Source organism: Marmota marmota, unplaced genomic scaffold, assembly GCF_001458135.2.
Source record: "Marmota marmota marmota unplaced genomic scaffold, marMar, whole genome shotgun sequence".
Classification (NCBI taxonomy): Eukaryota; Metazoa; Chordata; class Mammalia; order Rodentia; family Sciuridae; genus Marmota; species Marmota marmota.
Window position 1 is genome coordinate 12,469,289 of NW_026000016.1, and position 20,193 is coordinate 12,489,481.

Sequence of the window (20,193 nt, forward strand, 5' to 3'; positions counted from 1 at the left end):
GGGTCTTCTAGGTATAGAATCATATCATCAGCAAATAGTGCCCATTTGAGTTCTTCTTTTCCTATGTGTATACCTTCAATTTCTTTTGTCTAACTGACATAGTGTTTCAAGAACTATGTTAAATAGAAGTGGTAAAAGAAGGTATTCTTGTCTTGTTCCCATTTTTAGAGAGAATGCCTTCAATTTTTCTCCATTTAGAATGATGTTGACCTGGGGCTTAGCATATATTATTCTTGGTTTTTGTAGTGTTTTGAACATAAAGGGATGCTGTATTTTGTCAAATGCTTTTTCTGCGTCTATTGAGATGATCATATATATGACTCTTATCTTTAAAGTCTATTGATGTGGTGAATTACATTTATTGATTTCCATATGTTGAACCAACTTTGCATCCCTGGGATGAATCCCACTTGATCTTGATGCATGATCTTTTTGATGTTTTTGTATTCGATTTGCCAGAATTTTATGAGAACTTTTGCATCTATGTTCATTAAAGATATTGGTCTCAAGTTTTCTTTCTTTGATGTGTCTTTGCCTGGTTTTGGAATCAGGGTGATGTTGGCCTCACAGAATGAGTTTAGAAGTGCTGCCCCTTTTTCTATTCCTGAAATAAATTCATAGTATTAGTATTAGTCCTTCTCTAAAAGTCTTGTAGAACTTGGCTGTGTATCCATCCAGTCCTGGGCTTTTCTTGGTAGACTTTTGATGGCATCTGCTATTTCGTCACTTAAAATTGATTTGTTTAAATTGTGTATATCATTCTGATTCAATTTGGCCAAATTATATGACTAGAAATTTGTCGAAGCCTTTGATATTTTTTATTTTATTGGAGTACAAGTTTTCAAAACAATTTCTAATTATCTTCTGTATTTTTGTATTGTCTGTTGTGATATTTCCTTTTTCATCACGCATGTTAGTAATTTGAGTTTTCTCTCTCCCTCTCTTTGTTAGCATGGCTAAATGTCTGTCAATTTTATTCATTTCTTCAAATAACCAACTTTTTGGTCTGTCATTTTTTTAATTGTTTCTTTGTTTCAATCAATTTGATTTCAACTGTGATTTTAATTATTCCAAGTCATTTATTTGTTGACTTTTTCTTCTTTTAAGGAATGAACTCCATGCAATGGGGAAATGAGGAAAACTACCCCATTTACAATAGCCTCAAAAAAAAAAAATACTTGAGAATCAACTTAATGAAAGAGGTGAAAGATCTATATAATGAGAATTACAGAACCCTAAAGAAGAAGTCAAAGAAGATCTTAGAAGATGGAAAGATCTACCTTGCTCTTGGATAGGCAGAATTAATATTATCAAAATGACCACATACTGGCTGGGAATGTGGCTCAAGCGGCAGCGCACTCGCCTGGCATGCGTGGGGCGCTGGGTTCAATCTTTAGCACCAAATAAAAATAAAATAAAAATGTTGTGTCCACTGAAAACTAAAAAATAAATATTAAAAAAAAATCCTCCCCCCCTTAAAAAAAAGACCATAATGCAATTCTGATAAAAATTCCAATGACATTTCTCATGGAAATATAAAAAGCAATTATGGAATTCATCTGGAAAAATAAGAGACCCAGAATAGCTAAAGCAATCCTTAGCAGGAAGAGTGAAGCAGGTGGCATCACTATACCAGACCTTAAACTATACTACAGAACAATAGTAGATTAAAACAGATGGGTAGACCAATGGTACAGAATAGAGGACACAAAGACTAACCCACAAAATTACATTTATCTTATATTAGACAAAGGTGCCAAAAACATGCATTGGAGCAAAGATAGCCTCTTCAACAAATGGTGCTGGGAAAACTGAAAATCCATATGCAACAAACTGAAATTAAACCCCTATCTCTCCCATGCACAAAACTCAACTCAAAATGGATTGAGGACTTGGGAATAAAACCAGAGACCCTGCGTCTAATAGAAGAAAAAGTAGGCTCTAATTTCCATCATGTGGGATTAGGCCCCACCTTCCTTAATAAGACTTCTGTGGTGCAAGAATTAAAATCAAGAATCAATAAAAGGAATGGACTCAAACTAAAAAGTTTCTTCTGAGCAAAAGAAACAATCTGTGAGGTGAGAGCCTACACCTTGGGAGCAAATCTTTACCCCTCACACATCAGATAGAGCACTAATCTGTAGGGTATATAAAGAACTCAAAAAGCTAAGCACCAAAAAAACAAATAACCCCATCAATAAATGGGCCAAGGACCTGAAGAGACACTTCTCAGAAGATGATATACAATCAATCAACAAATATATGAAAAAATGTTCATCATCGCTAGCATTTAGAGAAACGCAAATCAAAACCACTCTAAGATTTCATCTCACTCCAGTCAGAATGGCAGCTATTATGCATACAAACAACAATAAGTGTTGGCGAGGCTGTGGGGAAAAAGGTACACTCATACCCTGTTGGTGGGACTGCAAATCCGTACAGCCAATATGGAAAACAGTGTGGAGATTCTTTGGAAAATTGGGAATGGAACCACCATTTGACCCAGGTATCCTTCTCCTTGGTCTATACCCAAAGGACTTTAAAACAGCATACTATAGGGACACAGCCACACCAATGTTTATAGCAGCACAATTCACAATAGCTGAACTGTGGAATCAACCTAGATGCCCTTCAATAGATGAATGGATAAAAAAAAATGTGGCATATATACACAATGGAATTTTACTCAGCAATAAGAGAGAATAAAATCATGGCATTTGCAGGTAAATGGATGGAGTTAGAGAAGATAATGCTAAGTGAAGTTAACCTATTCAAAAAAACCAAATGCCAAATGTTTTCTTTGATATAGGCAGTCTGATTCATAGTGGGATAGGGAGAGGGAGCATGGGAGGAAGAGACGAACTCTAGATAGGGCAGAGGGGTGGGAGGGGAAAGGAGAGGGCATGGGGTTATTAATGATGGTGGAATGTGATGATTATTATTATCCAAAGTACATGCATAAAGACACGAACTGGTGTGAATATTCTGTGTATACAACCAGAGATATGAAAAATTTTGCTCTATACGTGTAATAAAAATTGTAATGCATTCCACTGTCATATATAAATAAAAATTTAAAGAAACAGTAAAAAAATTATCCTTAAAATAAAACCTAAACTGTAATAAAACTTCTAGAACAGAGAAAAATCATTGCAACCTTCTGCTTGGCAAAAGCTACAACACTGAAAAACTGATAAACTGAATTTCATTGAAATAAAAAAAACATGTACTCAGAAATGTTCTGTGACAAAAATGAAGACAAGTCAAAGACTGGGAGGAAAATTTTTGCAAAACACATAATATCTAATAAAGGATATATGAAGAACTCTCTAAACTCAAAAATAAGAAATAAACCCAATTTAAAAACTAACAAAAGACTTAAACAGATACTTCACACACAAAAATTAATATATACAACAGCAAATAAGAACATAAAAAGATGCTCAACATTATTAGTCATTAGAGAAACACATATTAAACCACAATGAGATACCAACTCACAGCTATTTGAATGGTTAAAATTTAAAAGGCTGCTCATACTAAATATAAGTGAGGGATGTGGAAGAACAGGAATTCTCATAAGCTCCTTACAGGAATGCAAATTGATATAATCACTTTATAAAAATATAGCCAAACTGTTTTCCAAAGTTAAATATACATATAAAATATGTATCAGCAATCCCACTGCTGAATAGGTATTATAAAGAAAAAATAATAATATTCATATGTGGTGAGCCCCGTTTATGTAAATTATGGTCGCCATTACATGATGGCGCTGGCTCCGCTGTGGTCTGTGACAAACAACTCCTTGTTTGGGAGAGTTGGCACATGACTTTTCATCACTCTATGAGAAAGCTCCACGTGGCTGCTTTGCATTGGGGCTTGAGATGCTTTATTAAGGCTGGGAGGGGCATCCGGAGGAGGAGAACTGAAGAAGAGAACTGAGGAGAAGAACTGTCAGGGGCCTGAATAAACTGCTGAAAGAAGATTCCTGAGTGTTGCGTCTTCCTTGCGGGCAAGGGGGCGCTACATTCATATAAAATCCTGTACATGAATGTTTATAATAGGTCTAATTCACAATTACCAAACCTAGGAAAACTTAAATGACCTACAATAGGTGAGTGGATAAAACCTAATGTGGGTCATTCATACAATGGAATTAAACTCAGCTGAAACAAAAAGAAATAAATGATTTCCAACAACCAGGCTGAAGCCCCACCATTAAATACCATTAAGCAAAATAAAAGAAATCTGTCTCAAAAGGTTATGTGCTATGTGGTTTCATTATAAATGACAGTCTCAAAAAAACAAAGACCCAGGACCTATCTGGGAAACAAATTACATACATTGTCATCAGCATGCTATAATCTTAGTATTTGTTTCTATAGAAGACAAAGGCTTTTTTAGTAATAAGAACAACCCATGATCTATCATTCTGCAACTCTCCATGTTTCACTTGAGTTGGAAATGAAGATACCTTCATATTATATACAGGCCTATTCCTTCAGTAAAATCTGAACTTTAGGCAAGTTTATGTTTCTACCAATTCTATTCCTCTATCCTACATTATACATTACCAGCCATCCTCTCAAAAAAATTAAGTTTTGCTACTAAGTAACTTTTTAGAGGAGCAAAAAAGCACAAAAACCAAATTAAAATGGATATTGAATTACTAGTGTTTTAAATGATTACCTTTCTTACCATACATATAACTCTATAAATATCATTGCTATACAAAAGCTGAGTAATACCTCATTTTTACTAAAAGTTTAGAGGCACTATGAGTTCACATTGAAAGAAAGAAAAAAAGAAGAGCTCTTTGTTATAGAATTTCAAGTAAGAAATATAAACAGAATGAGGGCATTTGAAAAATCATTTGACAACCAGAGTTGGGCTGACAAGATCATGTATTGTCCCTATTACCTGTTGCAGGAAAGAATTATCAATAGATACTAAAATAAGAGTGTAAAAAGTATAAGAATCAGAATGTCTGTCTATACAGTTTCAAAAAATCTCTTCACAAGATATCTATTAGTTATAAAGGAAAAATATTAACTTTACAGTAGAAAAAAATATATCATCCTATGTGACCAACGTTGCATTCTATTAGGACAAATAAACATGGTTTGCTCCTGACATAATGCATAGAGAAGAGGTTTTGTGGAATTCATACCAAAAATGCATGGCTAGAATCTAACCATGAGGATACACTGGACAAGCACAAATTGAGGGACATCATACAAAGATCTGTAATTTTCAAAACTGTCAAGGCTATGGAAAGACAGACTGAAAAACCATTTCAATTAAAAGAGACTGAAGAGAACTGACAACTAAATTCAATGCTTGACCCTGGATAGGATCCTAGACCAAAACAATTGTTTTTCTTTTGTTATGCAAAATATTAATCAGACAATTAATGAAATCTGTCTGTAGACAGGAGAATTATATCCATGCATTTAGGAAATAAGCATTAAAGTATTCAGATATTAAAAACATGTCTGCAACTTATTCTCAAACAATTCACTAAAAAAGAACACTATGTAAATAGAAAATAATAAAGCAAATGTAATAAATATTAAATTTGGGGGAATTTGAGTAGAATATATAAGCATTCTTTACTATTTACTAGAACTTATTTCTAAGTATGAAATTATTTCAAAATCAATAAAAACAAATAAAGCCAGTAGAAAGAAACTTTTTCTTTTCCCTGACAATAAATAATACTATAGTCATCTTTACCATATTCTACTTAGCAGACCATGAAATTTAGAATTGGAAGAAAAATGTATCTCTCACCAAAACCTCTCAACTTACAGATGAAAAGAACCAAGTGTTAAATGACTTGCTCAAGATCATACCTCGTTCAAGGAGAAACCATGACAACTGTACAGATCTAACCTAGTTAAACAATCTTTCAACTATTCCAAAATGTCTCCTAATGGCTTTATATGTTGCCTACTTTCCAAACATGTGATATTGAAATATTTACTTCTATTTTCTCAAATATTATTATATGCTAGTGTAATAAACCACTTTCAGGCAATCTAAAGTTTATTTTTAAAAAGCACTTGGGGCACAGTGGTGCATGCCTGTGGACTAAGTCCCAGTGGCTCAGGAGGCTAAAGCAGGAGGAATCGCATGTTCAAAGCCAGCCTCAGCAAAAGCAAGGCCCTAAGCAACCTAGTAAGACCCTGTGTGTAAATAAAATACAAAACAGGGTTGAGGATGTGGCTCAGTGGTCAAGGGCCCCTGAGTTCAATCCCCAGTACCAAAAAAAAAAAAAGCATTTCTGTATCATTGCTCCTAGTAATCTTTAATAGCTATTATCAATAAATGAGGGAGTTCAGAATATATACCAATCACTGCAGTAAATGTTAAAACTATAAAACTGACAAAATATGTATTAGTCACCATTAAAGCCCCAGCTCTTAGGACAGTGTCTGCTATATAATACTCAAATTATTGCGTATACTAACAAATTAAAAAAAAAACCATAGTTATAGGAATGAAACATGTACAGATAATCGCATTAGTAACATCAACAAAATGCCATGGGTAAAAGATAAAGAAGTTGTTTTTGCTGGATGAGACGTAGAAAAGACTTTGGAGTTAATGACACCAAAGTCTTCTTTTTTTTTTTTAATTTTTTATTTGTCTTAATTAGTCAAAGTTGAGTCTTAAAAGACAAATAAAATTGCAACATACATGGAAGCAGTGGGGTGGCAAGAAGAGGATAGGGGGATTTAGACAAAACAACCATTCTAAAAATTAAAAAATTCCTTCTAAACTTTTAAACTTAGACTTACCTATTGTTGCTGCAAGTTCTGGATCAAAAGTATCATCTGTGAACCTCAAGAGCAGGCTAAAAGAGAATTAAAGAGACAGATTAGGAATTCAGCTTTTATTTCTAATTATATGACAAATGTGTTCATCATAGTTATATTTTATCACACGTTATTAGATGCAGATAAGACGAGCTGATGTAGGTCAGCTCTGGTAATACTACCTCAGGGAAGAAATATCAGGAGAAATTAAATGATTGAAAAGGCAATTTTAAAAATCCCAAGGACAAAGCAGCTTACTCATAAATGTACACCCTATGTTCCCCTCCACAATTCCTCAAATGCAAAAAGGTGTTTTTTGTTTTTGCTGTTGTCAACTTAAAGAAAAATTTGTACTGGCATGTCCTTCTAAGAAAATGATAGCTTTCATGGATGAAGGCGGGAGAAATCAAGCCTCTTGAAATGAAATAAAATCATTTAAAAAAAATCTGTTGGGTATCTATTCTGTACTCAAATAAAAAGAAGAAAGTATAAAAGCATAGTATTTGTAACAAGAAGTATTACTATTATCCATGTGGGAAGAAAAGATATGGTAAAAAGGAAGGGAGAAAGATCAATGACAAGCAGAGTAGGTATATTCTGGCAAATAATCCTTAGGTTGTGAGAAACCAAATAAGCATTTTGGACTAATGAAGGCTTTTAAAGAGAGGAATGAAAAAAAAATTTTTTGAAAAGTTAATGCCAGAAAAAAAAAGGAAGAAAATCAACAGAAGAAAGAGATAACAGCCATGATTATATGATTATATGGTTATATGGGTTATGAGGAGAGAGGGAAGGACTAAACTTGGAAATGGTAAAGAAATCAGAAAGGAAGGGTTGAAAACAAGACATCAGATTACAAGGGTATGCTAAGATTTTACATCTCCCAGCATTATTTTACTTAATATGAGGCAGAAGGGTCAGTTATTAAAAGTTGTTCAAAAATAAAATCTATAACCTAGTATGGTGGTGCATGCCTGTAATCCCAGTGACTCAAGAGGTTGAGGCAGGAGGATTGCAAATTTAAGGTAAGTCTTAGCAATTCAGCAAGGCCCTAAAGAACTCAGGGAGATGGCTGGGATTGTGGCTCAGTGGCAGAGCATTTGCCTAGCATGTGTGAGGCCTAGGTTCAATCCTCAGCACCACATAAAAATAACAAAATAAAGGTATCATATCCAACTCAACTAAAAAATAAATATTTTTTAAAAGAGAAAAGAATTCAGGGAGACCTTGTCTCAAAATAAAAAATAAAAAGGGCTGGAGATGTGGCTTAGTGGTTAACTGCTTTGGGGTTCAATCTGAAATACCAAATAAATAAAATAATAAATCTAAACCTTTCTTAAAGTCCAAAATTTACAAAATGAATCAATCTGCGCTTATATAACTACTAAAGCATAAGTTAGTTTTATCAACCTATTGGCATTTAAAAAATTAAGAAAACCATTATCCCATGTCTGAATTAGAAATTTTATGAAACTTCCACAGATTGTGATTACTGCTGCTAGAGAAAGTTTTGTCCACAAAGAATATGAACTCTTGCTAGATTCAAAACCCAATGTCATTTAATTATATGTAAGAGATTTAAATTTGGTTTTTTGTGTTTGCTGTAACACAGGCACCACAGAAACAAATGAACACACGAGTCAAACTAGGTTTTTCTTCTAGTCAACATCTTAAATATATTTTTGCTTACTTGCAACATGAGTCAGGAAACAACACTAATAAGACACCTAACGACTTTTTAAAAAATTCTTTTCTTCTCTCTTCACGTACTCAGTTACCCACAATTTAAGAATAAAAGATATATATCTACACTTGGTCAACACAGAAAATATTACTACAAAAACTTAGGTTTTCCTGGTGCAGTGGCACACGCCTGTAATCCCAGTGGCTCAGGAGACTGTGGCAGGAAGATTGCAAGTTTGAGACTGGCCTCAGCAACTTGGTGAGGCTCTAAGCAACTTAGTGAGACCCTGCATTAAAATAAAAAATAGAAAGGACTGGGGATGTAGCTTAGTGTTAAAGTCAGGGTTCAATCCCTAGTACCAAAAAACCAAAAACAACAACAATAAAACCACAAATAACAAAACTAAAAAAAAAACCTTAGGTTAACATAACCTTATATAGTAGTAATAAAATATCATAATAATACAAGTAATAATGGTATTGACTTATTTATGAACATATAACAATAGGCCACACATTTTCCTTCCATAACTGTATATCCTTACAAGAGCCCTATGGTTGATACTTTGTCAGAAAGATAGGGAATTGGTATGGTATAAAGCAACAAATCCAAACTGAGTGTAAGTCAGATCTTTGCCAGGGGTACAGTGGTAGTCCAAAATATATTCTTAACTCTAGGAGGAACATCACTTTAGATCAGAAGGGTTCTATAAATCCTTCCCTGTTCTTGATACACTTTGCTACATTTTTACTTTATCAGGCCTAGCCATGAATTAGAATCTTAAACTGTACATTTAATTTTGGATAGTTTTGAGAGGTTTCTATCCCAACCCCTTCACTTTTCCAGGGAAGGCCTAGAGAGTTCAAATATCACACACAAGGTTACATAAGCAGCAACACTAGTTTCATAATCTTGGTATCACAAAAATCTTTACACTCTTAACAATATGAAATAAACTGGAAGGAAATCAACTAATCAGATTAAGATTTTTTTTATTAAATATTTATTTTTAGTTGTAGTTGCACACAATACCTTTTATTTTATTTATTTATTTTTATGTAGTGCTGAGGATCAAACCCAGGGCCACATACATGATAGGTGACCGCTCTACAGCTGAGCCACAACCCCAGCCCAAATTAAGAAATTCTTTGTTGGGCAATAATTTCTCAACAACACAATGCCATTTCACTTCCACTTGAACTAGCTCTATAAAGAAACAGAAGCAAATTACTAGTCAGAACAACACTTTATGAGCATATCTATGACAAATGTTTTTGTACTAACTTGCCTTAAAAATCACTCACTTCAACTTTAAAGACATTTATTGTTTTCTATAACATCACACTGAACAAAAATGTCTATCTAGTTAGAAAAATAACAGCTACATTCCTAGGTGCAATTCTTTCTTTGAAGAGTACAACTGTTAAAATTTTGCAGTGAGTAGTTCACAATTCACCATTTAGTGCTGAGAAAGTTTTAAATGAATTATATATATATAAGATTGTTAGAGTGAATGAGGAAAATTGATGAATCCACATAACAGACCATATTCTAAAAGGGGAACTTAAATTATTTCCAGTTCATTGTACCTCCAGTTAACCTTCCACAAAAAAAATCTACACACCTTTAACTCACCATCCACTCATTACACATTAATGTGCCAACCAATCATATATTGGGTTGACTCACATGAAATGACAACCAACTATTCTTGTATTCAAAAACAGCAATTTCATGTCTTAAATGAGGGCCCTATCTCAAGGGAAACAAAGAGGAAAGAAAGAACACAAGACTATGCAATTTCTAGTAAAATAATGTTTACTATATAACTTCTGACAATTTTAATTGTACAAAAATAGATGGTGATCATGAAAATGATTTTGTCCACACTTTATGCACATGCACACACACACACACACACATACAAAATTATGCTAACCCAGAGTGTTTTATTAATCTACTCCTTGGTATACGCAAATTCTGCATTTTAGTATACAAAGTACATTAAATGAGAAGAACTATGAAAATGTACTGTCAAACTTGAAAAAAATATACAAATTTTCAGGCTTTATTACATAAGCTTGCAAATCCTTAAGTACCTAGAAAAGAAAGACTTCATAATCTTAAAAAGTTATTTGAAAGAAAGGTACATCAGAAAGTACAGCTAAATATGAGATTGCCCCTGGAGTTTAAAGATCAATAAGACCTAGACTATAATACAATCATAATCAGATGGTAAGGTTGACTTCACCTGGAGAACTCTGTTCAAAACCTGGATAAAATTACAAACCTCTGTCAACAGCCACCTACATCCACATCTTCCCTAATATGAACTCTTGTGAATATTATTTTCCCTAAAGAAAGAGTGTAAAAAGGAAAGACAACACTAATTTGTCCTTTGATCTCCATATGATGTGGCAAAAGAGAAGGAACCATTTCGCCTTATTTTCAAAGGTGGCCTCAGCTTAAGCGCTCGAACCTTACACTAAAGTGAAATTTTCAAAAGTACAAGGCAAATGGGTTCGGTTCTTTCACAGCCGACTAATATTTTAAAAAATAAGACGCGACAATAGGCTGCGCCAAAATAGGCCAGGAATGTGACCTAAGGCGTCACGAAACTTCCTGTGTGGAACATTACGTATTTAGAGAAAGCCCGACATAAATTTCAAAGTGATAAAGTTACAGTTCGCGTCTCCGGGGGGTGACAGTAGCCTGCACCCCAAGGCCAGGGCGAAGCGTCGCTCTCCGCTGGACTCGGGCCCAAGCCCGCCCGCCACGCCCTGAACTCCGCGGTGGCAAACCGGCGGCCCCGGGAATCCTTTTCCTCAGTGCGGCAGGAGGAACAGCTATCCGGACAACTTAGGCCTGGTCGAGGCCGTGAACCCGGCAGGTGCGGGGCGGGGCGCGGGGAGCAGAGGCCACAGGAGCGCGCGAGAGAACGACCGGGGCACGAGCGAAGAGGGCCCGAGCCCGGCCACTGCCGGGACGGCGCCGGTTATCGTTCCCGTCACGGTCCTGAAGACAGAGGCCGCAGAGGCAGAATAAGCCCCGCCGCCCTCGTCACTGCCCGCACACCGCCTCACCTGGACTTGCCTACTCCACTCTCGCCGATGATGAGGATCTTCAGAGTGGTCAACACGTCCTCGTCCATCCTGACCCTGCTCCGCTCCGGCTCCGGCTCCAGCTGGCCACCGGGTCCGCCTCTTAGCCCTTCACCGCGGAGGGCTGCCTGCGCATGCGCACCGCTCGACGGCTGCCACCTTCCTTTCACACCGGGTGTTTGGGTTGCTGAAGCTCCCAACACCCGTTCCTCCTTGAGGTAGCTCTGCGTCTGCGCACGCCGGGAGTCAGGCTTCTTTCCGGAGAGCGTGTTCCTCCCGTGCGCAAGCGCAGATGGGGAGAGCCGCGTGTGACCTGCCTTCCCAAGCTTGAACTCCTCCCCAACCCTGAGATAGGCCTCCTAAGGTTGGGTAATTAATTGGGCGATGACTTGAGTCTCAGGAATATGTACAAAGCTTCTTTTATTGCAGCAGTCGCTCATGACAGCTGTTTTGAGGTGGGAAAATCATTCCGCTTTGAAGCAGATTACCTTAAATGTGGGTCCAACACTACCATATAATCACTTTGTCATGTTACTTAGCCACCTTCGCGTGTTTCCCCATCTCAGGGAGACAATAATTACTCTTATTTGCTTCTTAGAATTGTTATGAAGACTAAATGAGTTAATAAAGTCCTCTATGAAAGATGCAAACAAGTTCTAACCTCTTAGATTGAAGAGTATCCTTCACATGTTAATTCATCTTGAAAGGGAGATGTAGACTTCATGTAGATCAGGTGCATATAAATCTCTGGCACAATTCCAAACCAACTATTCTTGCTTATAAAAACTGCTTCGTCATAACTGCAGGAATTGGGAATGTAAACCTTGTTTCCTTTACCACACTGTAAATCTTAGTGAGGGTACCAAATCTTTCATTTAATACCAAACAAAGTGCCTGGTACATGGCAGGTCTATAAACTTTAGTTCTCATCCCTTATTTCCTTATACTTTCCGCTAATGTCATACACAATGGACATTTGATTAAAGAATATAAGTAAAATTTAGGAATTAATTTTTCAAATAATTTATAAAGCTCTTCTATCTGATATCCACATGGTTCCTTCACCTTCTTCAGATCTTGGCTCACATGTTTCCTTCTTACTGAGGTTACTTCCCTATTCAGTACTAAAATTTGCAAATCCCTCCAGCATTCACTCTACGTCTTTGTATTATTTGTCTGCATAGCATGATCCTCTGAAATACTAGATATTCTAGTGCTTTGTTTACCGTCTAATCTTCCCCCAAAGAGAAGTCTTATTGGGGCAAGGATTTTTTATTTGTTTGTTTGTTTCGTTTACCCATACATCATCAGTATCTAGAATACTCCCTGTCACATAGTATGTTCTAAATACATAACTGCTCAAGGAATTAACTGAATGCATGTTGTAGAGTTCATACCTAAACTTGGAGAATGATGTCAGTGAGACAACCTTAATCTCTCTTTGCAATTTTTCTTGCTCATCATTTAAACACTCTTGTTCTTTAAGTTTTAGTTTGTCTTTATCTTCTTAATCTATATACATTGTTACCTTTTGTCTTCTTGGATTTACATGATCACTTATTCCCACTTTCTTTGTCCCTAAAGTATATTTCTGGCCCAGATTTTTCTTCTCAGGTTCAGGCCAACACACAACTGCCAAAACATCTCCATATGAACATGCCCAAGTTGAATATTGCCAACCTAAACATGACAGATACTGAACTCACTATCTTTTCCTTTACAATAGCTTTTTTAACATTTATTTTTATTTTTTATTTTTAGTGTTGATGGACCTTTATTTTATTTTATTTTATTTGTGATGCTGAGAAACAAACCCAGCGCCTTACACATGGCAAGCAAGTGCTCTACCACTGAGCCACAACCCCAGCCCCTACAATAGTTTTTTTCACCTAACTTTCTTCTTAATGAATGACATTGTTAACACTTCTTTAATTTCCTCTCTCTCACTCCCCACATCCATTTAGTCCTCACAGATTTACTCCTTTAAGCATGCCTGAAATTTACCCACCTTTTCCATCTCTTATTATCACTACTATGGTCATCACCATCTGTTTGCAGGATTACTGTATTGGCTATACATCTGACCTACTCTCTCTGCTTCCCTCACACTATGATACTGCAGCCAAATTGGTATTTTAAAATGCTAATTAACTTATTCTGCATTCTTCAATCCATCCAGAGGTTCCTCCCTGCCTTTACAAGTATTTGTTACCTTATTATAAATACTGATATCCTTCCTACCTCATCTCTTACTATTGTGTATCTTGCATATCTTGTGTATCTGTATTTCAGCCAAACTAGACTTCTATATTTTCATTTTAACCATGTGTATCTCCAGGACATCATTTATATTGTTCCTTCTGCCTGTAGTACTTTTCCTGTCCTCTCCTCTGTACATACTCTGGCACATTTACTTGGATAACTCCTATTCATTCTTTGGGTCCCATCTCTTGAATTCCTTCCCCCAGACAATTCCCATGGCAGTGTTACCTGTTTCTCTTATATGCTCTGCTAATAGCCTATACTTCTATCATGGTGTGTATCCCACAGTATTATGTGTTTACCTCTCTGTTCTCCTAATAAAATGTAGGCTTCTCTAAAGCAGAATTGTCATTTTTTTTGTCTCCAGCATCTAGTACAGTGCCTAACCTAGAGTAGTTGCTCAAAAGTGTTTGTTGATATAAATACCCAAATCAGCCTTCGGAATTTGGAACAATGTAGTCTACTTGTTTATACAGGCTGAGATGTCTCTCAGCCTATATAATCGCTATCTTGAACATTACAGCTGGGGGGGGGGGCAAATAACTTCTAGTGCACACCCATTGTCAGGCACTCCTAGGCAGAAAGAAAGCACTTATGCACAGATTAGGCAAGGTAGTATTTTACCTACTAAATGAGTGACATAGACAATAAATTCTTCAGAAGTACATTCAGCAAGAGTACAGTATTCCTCAGTATGGTGGATTGATTCCAGGACTCTCTGTGGATGCTAAAATCAGTTCTTTTTGTAAAATGGCATAGTATTTGCATATAACTTATGCATTTCCACATGATTAAACATGTCTAGATTACTTATAATGCCTAACACAATATAAATGCTATGTAACAATGTCATTCATTGGTTTACTGTATTGGTTAGGCTATAAGAAAAATATCTATACATGTTCAGTAGAGATGCAATTTTTTCTGAATATTTTTATTCTGCATTTGGTTGAATCCACAGATATATAACTCAAAGACCCAAAGATCTAGCTGTAATTTGTCACGGAAACTTAGAACAACCAAAAAAGTATTCATGAAGGAAGCAAGACTTAAAAGAAAGATAACATTTAGACAAGCACGATGGGCAGGAACCTATACTACTAGAGATGGAATACATTTAATGAAAGGACTCACCTGACAGCCATAGAATGCTTACACAGGAAACACAAATAGTAAGAAGTGGACTGGGAACAACTTTGCTAATCTAAGGCATTTGTGGTTTATTTTAAGGACAGCTGGGTACCAGAATATCTTTCGCAATATTCTTACTTTTTGTTTGTTTGGCATTGCTGGTGATCAAGACCAGAGATTGAAAAGTCTACATACCATATAATTCCTACTCTGTGACATTCTAGAAAAGGTACAACTGTGGAGATAAGTACAAAGATCAGGAATTTGGGGGAGGGAGGAATGAATAGGCATAGCACAGAGGATTTTTTAAGGCAGTGAAAGTATTTTGCATGATAATATAACAGTGATAACATGTCATATACATTTATCCAAGTCCACAAATTATACAACCCCAAGAGTGAACCCTAATGTAAAATATAGTCTTTGGATGATAATGATGTTTCTTCATCAATTGTAACAAATGCAGCACTCTAATGGGAGATGTTGATAAGGGGCAGCCTATGTATGTGCAGGGCAGAAGGTATATAAGAAATCTCTATCTTTCAATTTTGTTGTGAACCTAAAATTTCTCTGAAAAATAGAATGTGTTATTTTTAAAAAGTGGTAAGATATCCCATTAAGGACACCAAGAAATAAGAATAGTGCAGAAGACTGGGAAAGATACAAGTTCTGCTAACCAGCAAAGAGGACACAGGGAATATTAAGATTTAGGGTATCAATTTGCATAGTTTGAGGTAATGAAGCATTATGATGCAGCAGTTTCATCACTAATCCTCTTGCATAGTACTAACAGTCATTATAAATAAGAGCTAACTTTGTGAATTATGAAATGGTTATTTCCCAATGATTTATAGAAATACATGCTTTGAAATACACTATTTTATGCTGGTAATTCAAGTTAAAATTTTTACTTAAAGTTATGATAAGTAGCTTGCATTTTTATCTTATTTTTTCCATGCTTTAGTATCTAGAACACTAATAAAATACTTTGTAGGTACACAAACAAGATAAGTACACACTTTTATTTTTTTTTTAAAGAAATTTGCAGGGCCGGGGTTGTGGCTCAGTGGTAGTGAGCTCGCCTTGCATGCATGAGGCACTGGGTTCTATCCTCAGTACCACGTAGAAATAAAATAAAGATATTGTGTCCACCTAAAACTAAAAAAAAATTATAAAAAAAGAAATTTGCATTTATTTCCAGAAAATCTTGGCTGTCTTGTATGTTTTAATATAATACTTGGCATAAATTATTTAAAATTCATAGAGGAAGAGTTCTGTTTTTGCATCCTGGTCCACTCTGAGGAGTCTATTCTTTGAATACCTCCTAAGTTTCAGTCTTTCTTAGTGTAAACTACTTTTCAAATTCTATTTCTATGAAGTTTCCCAATTTTATCATGATGAAAAAAACCAAAAATTTGTCTTATTTATATCTTGAATTCTATAGCTCCCCCAAAATGTTATCATATCTATAAATTAAATTATTCAATATTATAACACAAAATACGATAGTCTTTAGAGTGGTTATAACCTAGAAACACAGATAAGTATACAAAATAAATAGTGCATTGATCATACATTACAATACATGATATGGTCAATGTTTAACAATGTATAATTCAATATGATATGTTTTACATGAGGTTTAGGAAGTTTCCTTGTACTACAGGTTTTTGAGTTTTTATTGTGAGTGGTTGTTGATTTTTGGCTAAATACTTTCTCTGCATCAGTTGATAAGAACATGCGGTCTGTTAATGAAGTGGATTACATTGACAGATTTGTATTTTTGACTATTGAACCAGGCTTACATTTCAGATAATCCAGAGTCAGTGTGTATATACTAATTTTCTAAAAATTACAGTATTCGATTTGCAAATATTTTCTTGAGGATTTTTGAGGTGATATTGGTCTGTAGTTTCTTTGTTTATACATTATTTGTCTAGTTTTGATATCAAGGGCAATGCTGATCTAGTAAACTGAATCAGGAAGTGTTCTGTTTTCTGGAAGAGATTGTGGAGATTTGACCTAAACTCAATTTAAACTTACCTCTTCCCTAAATATTTGTAAAGTTCACCAATGAAATAATCTGGGCCTGAGCTTTATTTTTTGATAGGTTTTTTATTTGTAATTTATTTAGCAATTGGATAGTATTGTTGTTATTCCTTCCTTATACATTCAGTAGGATTAACCAGGAAAATTAATTGGCCCTGGAGATTTCTTTTAGAATACAATTTAACTGATAAGTATTTAAGAGAGGAGCAGGGTTATTTAGGCTATCTATCTTTTATTAGTTTTGATAGTTTTTTCCCAGAATAAGTCCAGCTCACTTAACTGACAAATTTATTTGAATGGATAATAACATCCTAATATACGGGTATAAAATGATTTCCCCTTTTTCTTTTCCAATATTGGTAATGGGTGAGATTAGACATTTTCCTTCCTTCTTTTTCTGTTTCTTTTTCTTTTTGGACTAGAGATTTATCACATATTTTGGTCTTTTCAAAAAAACCCAGCTTTTTGTTTATGACTTTTTCTATTTTTTCTGTTTTCAATTTCATTGATATCTATTCTTTTATTATTCCCTTACTTCTGCTTGCTTTGAGTAATTTTGTTGTTCTTTTTCTACTTTCACATTAGGAAGTTCTAGTTATCAACTTGACATCTTTCTTTTAACATAAGCATTGAAGACCAGAAAAGTTCCACCAAGTACTGAGTTGGCTACATCCTATAACTACATTCTAATGTGGTATATTTTCATCTTATTTTATTTCAATAGATTTTTCTTATTTCCCTTAAGACTTGCTTCTTGACCCATGAATTATGTAAACATGAGTGGTTGACACCCAAGTATTTAGACATTTTTTGTTACCTTTCTGTAACTGATTTCTAGTTTGATTCCATTATGGCAGGAGAACCATTTATAGATTTTAAGTATTTAAAATTGGTTAAGATTGTTTATGAATCAGGATACCAACCTTGATGAACGTTCATGTGCATCTGAAAGGAATAACTATTTTGCTGTTTGGAGGTGATGTATTCTTTAAATATATGTCTGATTGAGTTAGTTAATGGTATTATTAAATTCTTTTTCATCTTGCTGGTCTTATGTGTACTATTACAAAGCAATATTAAAATATCCAACTATAATTATCTATTTCTCTCTCAGTTTTTGGTTCAGCTCCATTGGTAGGTACAAACAAATTTAAGATTATTCTGTCTTCTTGATTAATTGACCCTTTTGTTATTATGTAGTGTTCATCCCTACTCCTTTAACTCTTTTTTTTTTGCTCTGAAATCTACTTTGATAAACTACAATTATTATAGCTCTTTTTTATATGAGTCTTCCATAATATAGCTTCATGTTTAAAATAAGCTTCTTATAGACAGCAGAGAATTAGTGCAAGATATTTTTAATCCATTCTGACAATCTTTGGTTGTAACTGGTATATTTAGACCATTGAATTTGATCTACTTTTGATATGTTTAGACTTATATCTACAATTTTATTATTTGGTTTCTTCTTGTTCCCTGTTTCTTATTGCTGTTTCATGTTTCCTGATTTTGTGGGGGTTATTGAACATTTTTTAGTATTACATTTTAATTATATATTTTAGCAAAGTTTTTAAATGTTGTTCTAGGGATTACAATAAACACACTTAACTTTCCACAGCCTACTTAGAATCAATTTTGACTCTTCAAGGTGAATATAAAAATCTTAGAAACATCTCTGTAACTGTTTTAGTTGTCTTACCCCTACATTCATTGAAATTCCTGTTACATACTGTTAAATTGTTTTGCTTTCAAACATTGAACATATTTAATGAACAAAAAGGAAAAATATATTTACCCTGGTATTTATTCTCTCTGTTTTTCTTTCTTAGTTCCTTATATTACAGATGTATTTAGGGCATCCTTTCTCTTCTGTCTGAAAAATTTACTTTAGTATTCCTTCTTATTAGGTATACTGTTAATGAATACTATGCTTTCCTAATCTAAGAATGTCTTTCTTTCACCTTCATTTTAAATATATATATATATATATATATATATATATATATATGTATATATATATATACATATATATATATATATATATATACATATGTATATATATATACATATGTATATATATACAATATTCTTTATATATACATATAAATATATATTCTTTCACCTTAATTTATCTACATATAATATACATAATATTTTTTAAACTAGATATAGGATGAAACTTTTCTTTCAGCACTTGAAACACATCTTATTTCTGACCTCCCTGATTTCTGAGAATATATTTAGTCATTTGAATCTTTGTTTCCTCTATAGGTAACAAGGCATTTTTATCTGGATACTTTCAAGATTTTTTTTCTGTCTTTAGTTACACATACACACATTGTAGTTTATAATAGAGTTATACATTATAGTTCATATGATATCTATACTTTATATATACACATATATATATATGTTAGAAATATATGTATATCATACATACATACATACATATGGGAGAAAGAGAGTGAGTAATGGATTTCATTGGGTTTATTTCATTCAGGCCTTGCTAATTTTTTTTAAATCTGTAGGTTTTTGTGTTCTGCCAAATTTCAGAATTTTTAACCATTTTGTCTTTTTATAGTTTTTGGCACTTTATATAGTTTTTTTCTCTTTTCACTCTGGGACTTTGATGACATAAATGAACTTTTGCTATTGTCCCATAGGTCCCAGAGTCTATATTCTTTTTTTCAATAATTTTAATCAGTTTCTTTCTGTTCAGATTGGATTATTTGAATTATCTTCACATATATTGGGTTTTTGCTCTGACAGCTCTATTTTTCTATTAAACTTATTCAATGAATTTTTAGTTTCAGTTATGTTGCATTTCAATTCTAAAATGTCTATCTGGTTCTTTCTTAATGTGTTTATTTCTGAGACTATTTTTTCATTCATTTTAAGAGTATTTCTAATTGCTTGCTAGAGCAGTTTTTAATAACTACTTTAAGGTCTTTGAAAATAACTTCAAAATCTGTATTGGAACATATTTATTGTCTTTTTGAGTTGAAATTGCCTGAGTTTTTATAAACTGAGCAATTTTGGATTATATTCTGGACACATTAGATAGTTAAAAAATTTTAAAACTTATTTGAATCCTATCAAAAAATGTTGGTATTTTCTTTAATCAAGGAGCCTACCTGATTAT

At 34.2% G+C, this 20,193-nt stretch overlaps 1 protein-coding gene across 1 annotated transcript in view; it reads right to left on the reverse strand.

The window, feature by feature from the left end:
• Rab18 (RAB18, member RAS oncogene family) overlaps positions 1–11,843 on the reverse strand; it is a 37,525-nt gene extending 25,682 nt beyond the window's left edge. The window contains exons 1-2 of the mRNA XM_015483502.2: positions 11,592–11,843; positions 6,807–6,862 (exon numbers count right to left, since the gene is read on the reverse strand). Coding sequence (XP_015338988.1) covers positions 6,807–6,862; positions 11,592–11,659 — 124 coding nt within the window. The 5' untranslated portion in view covers positions 11,660–11,843. The remainder of the gene's footprint in view (positions 1–6,806; positions 6,863–11,591) is intronic.
• Between the last annotated feature and the right edge of the window lie 8,350 nt (positions 11,844–20,193).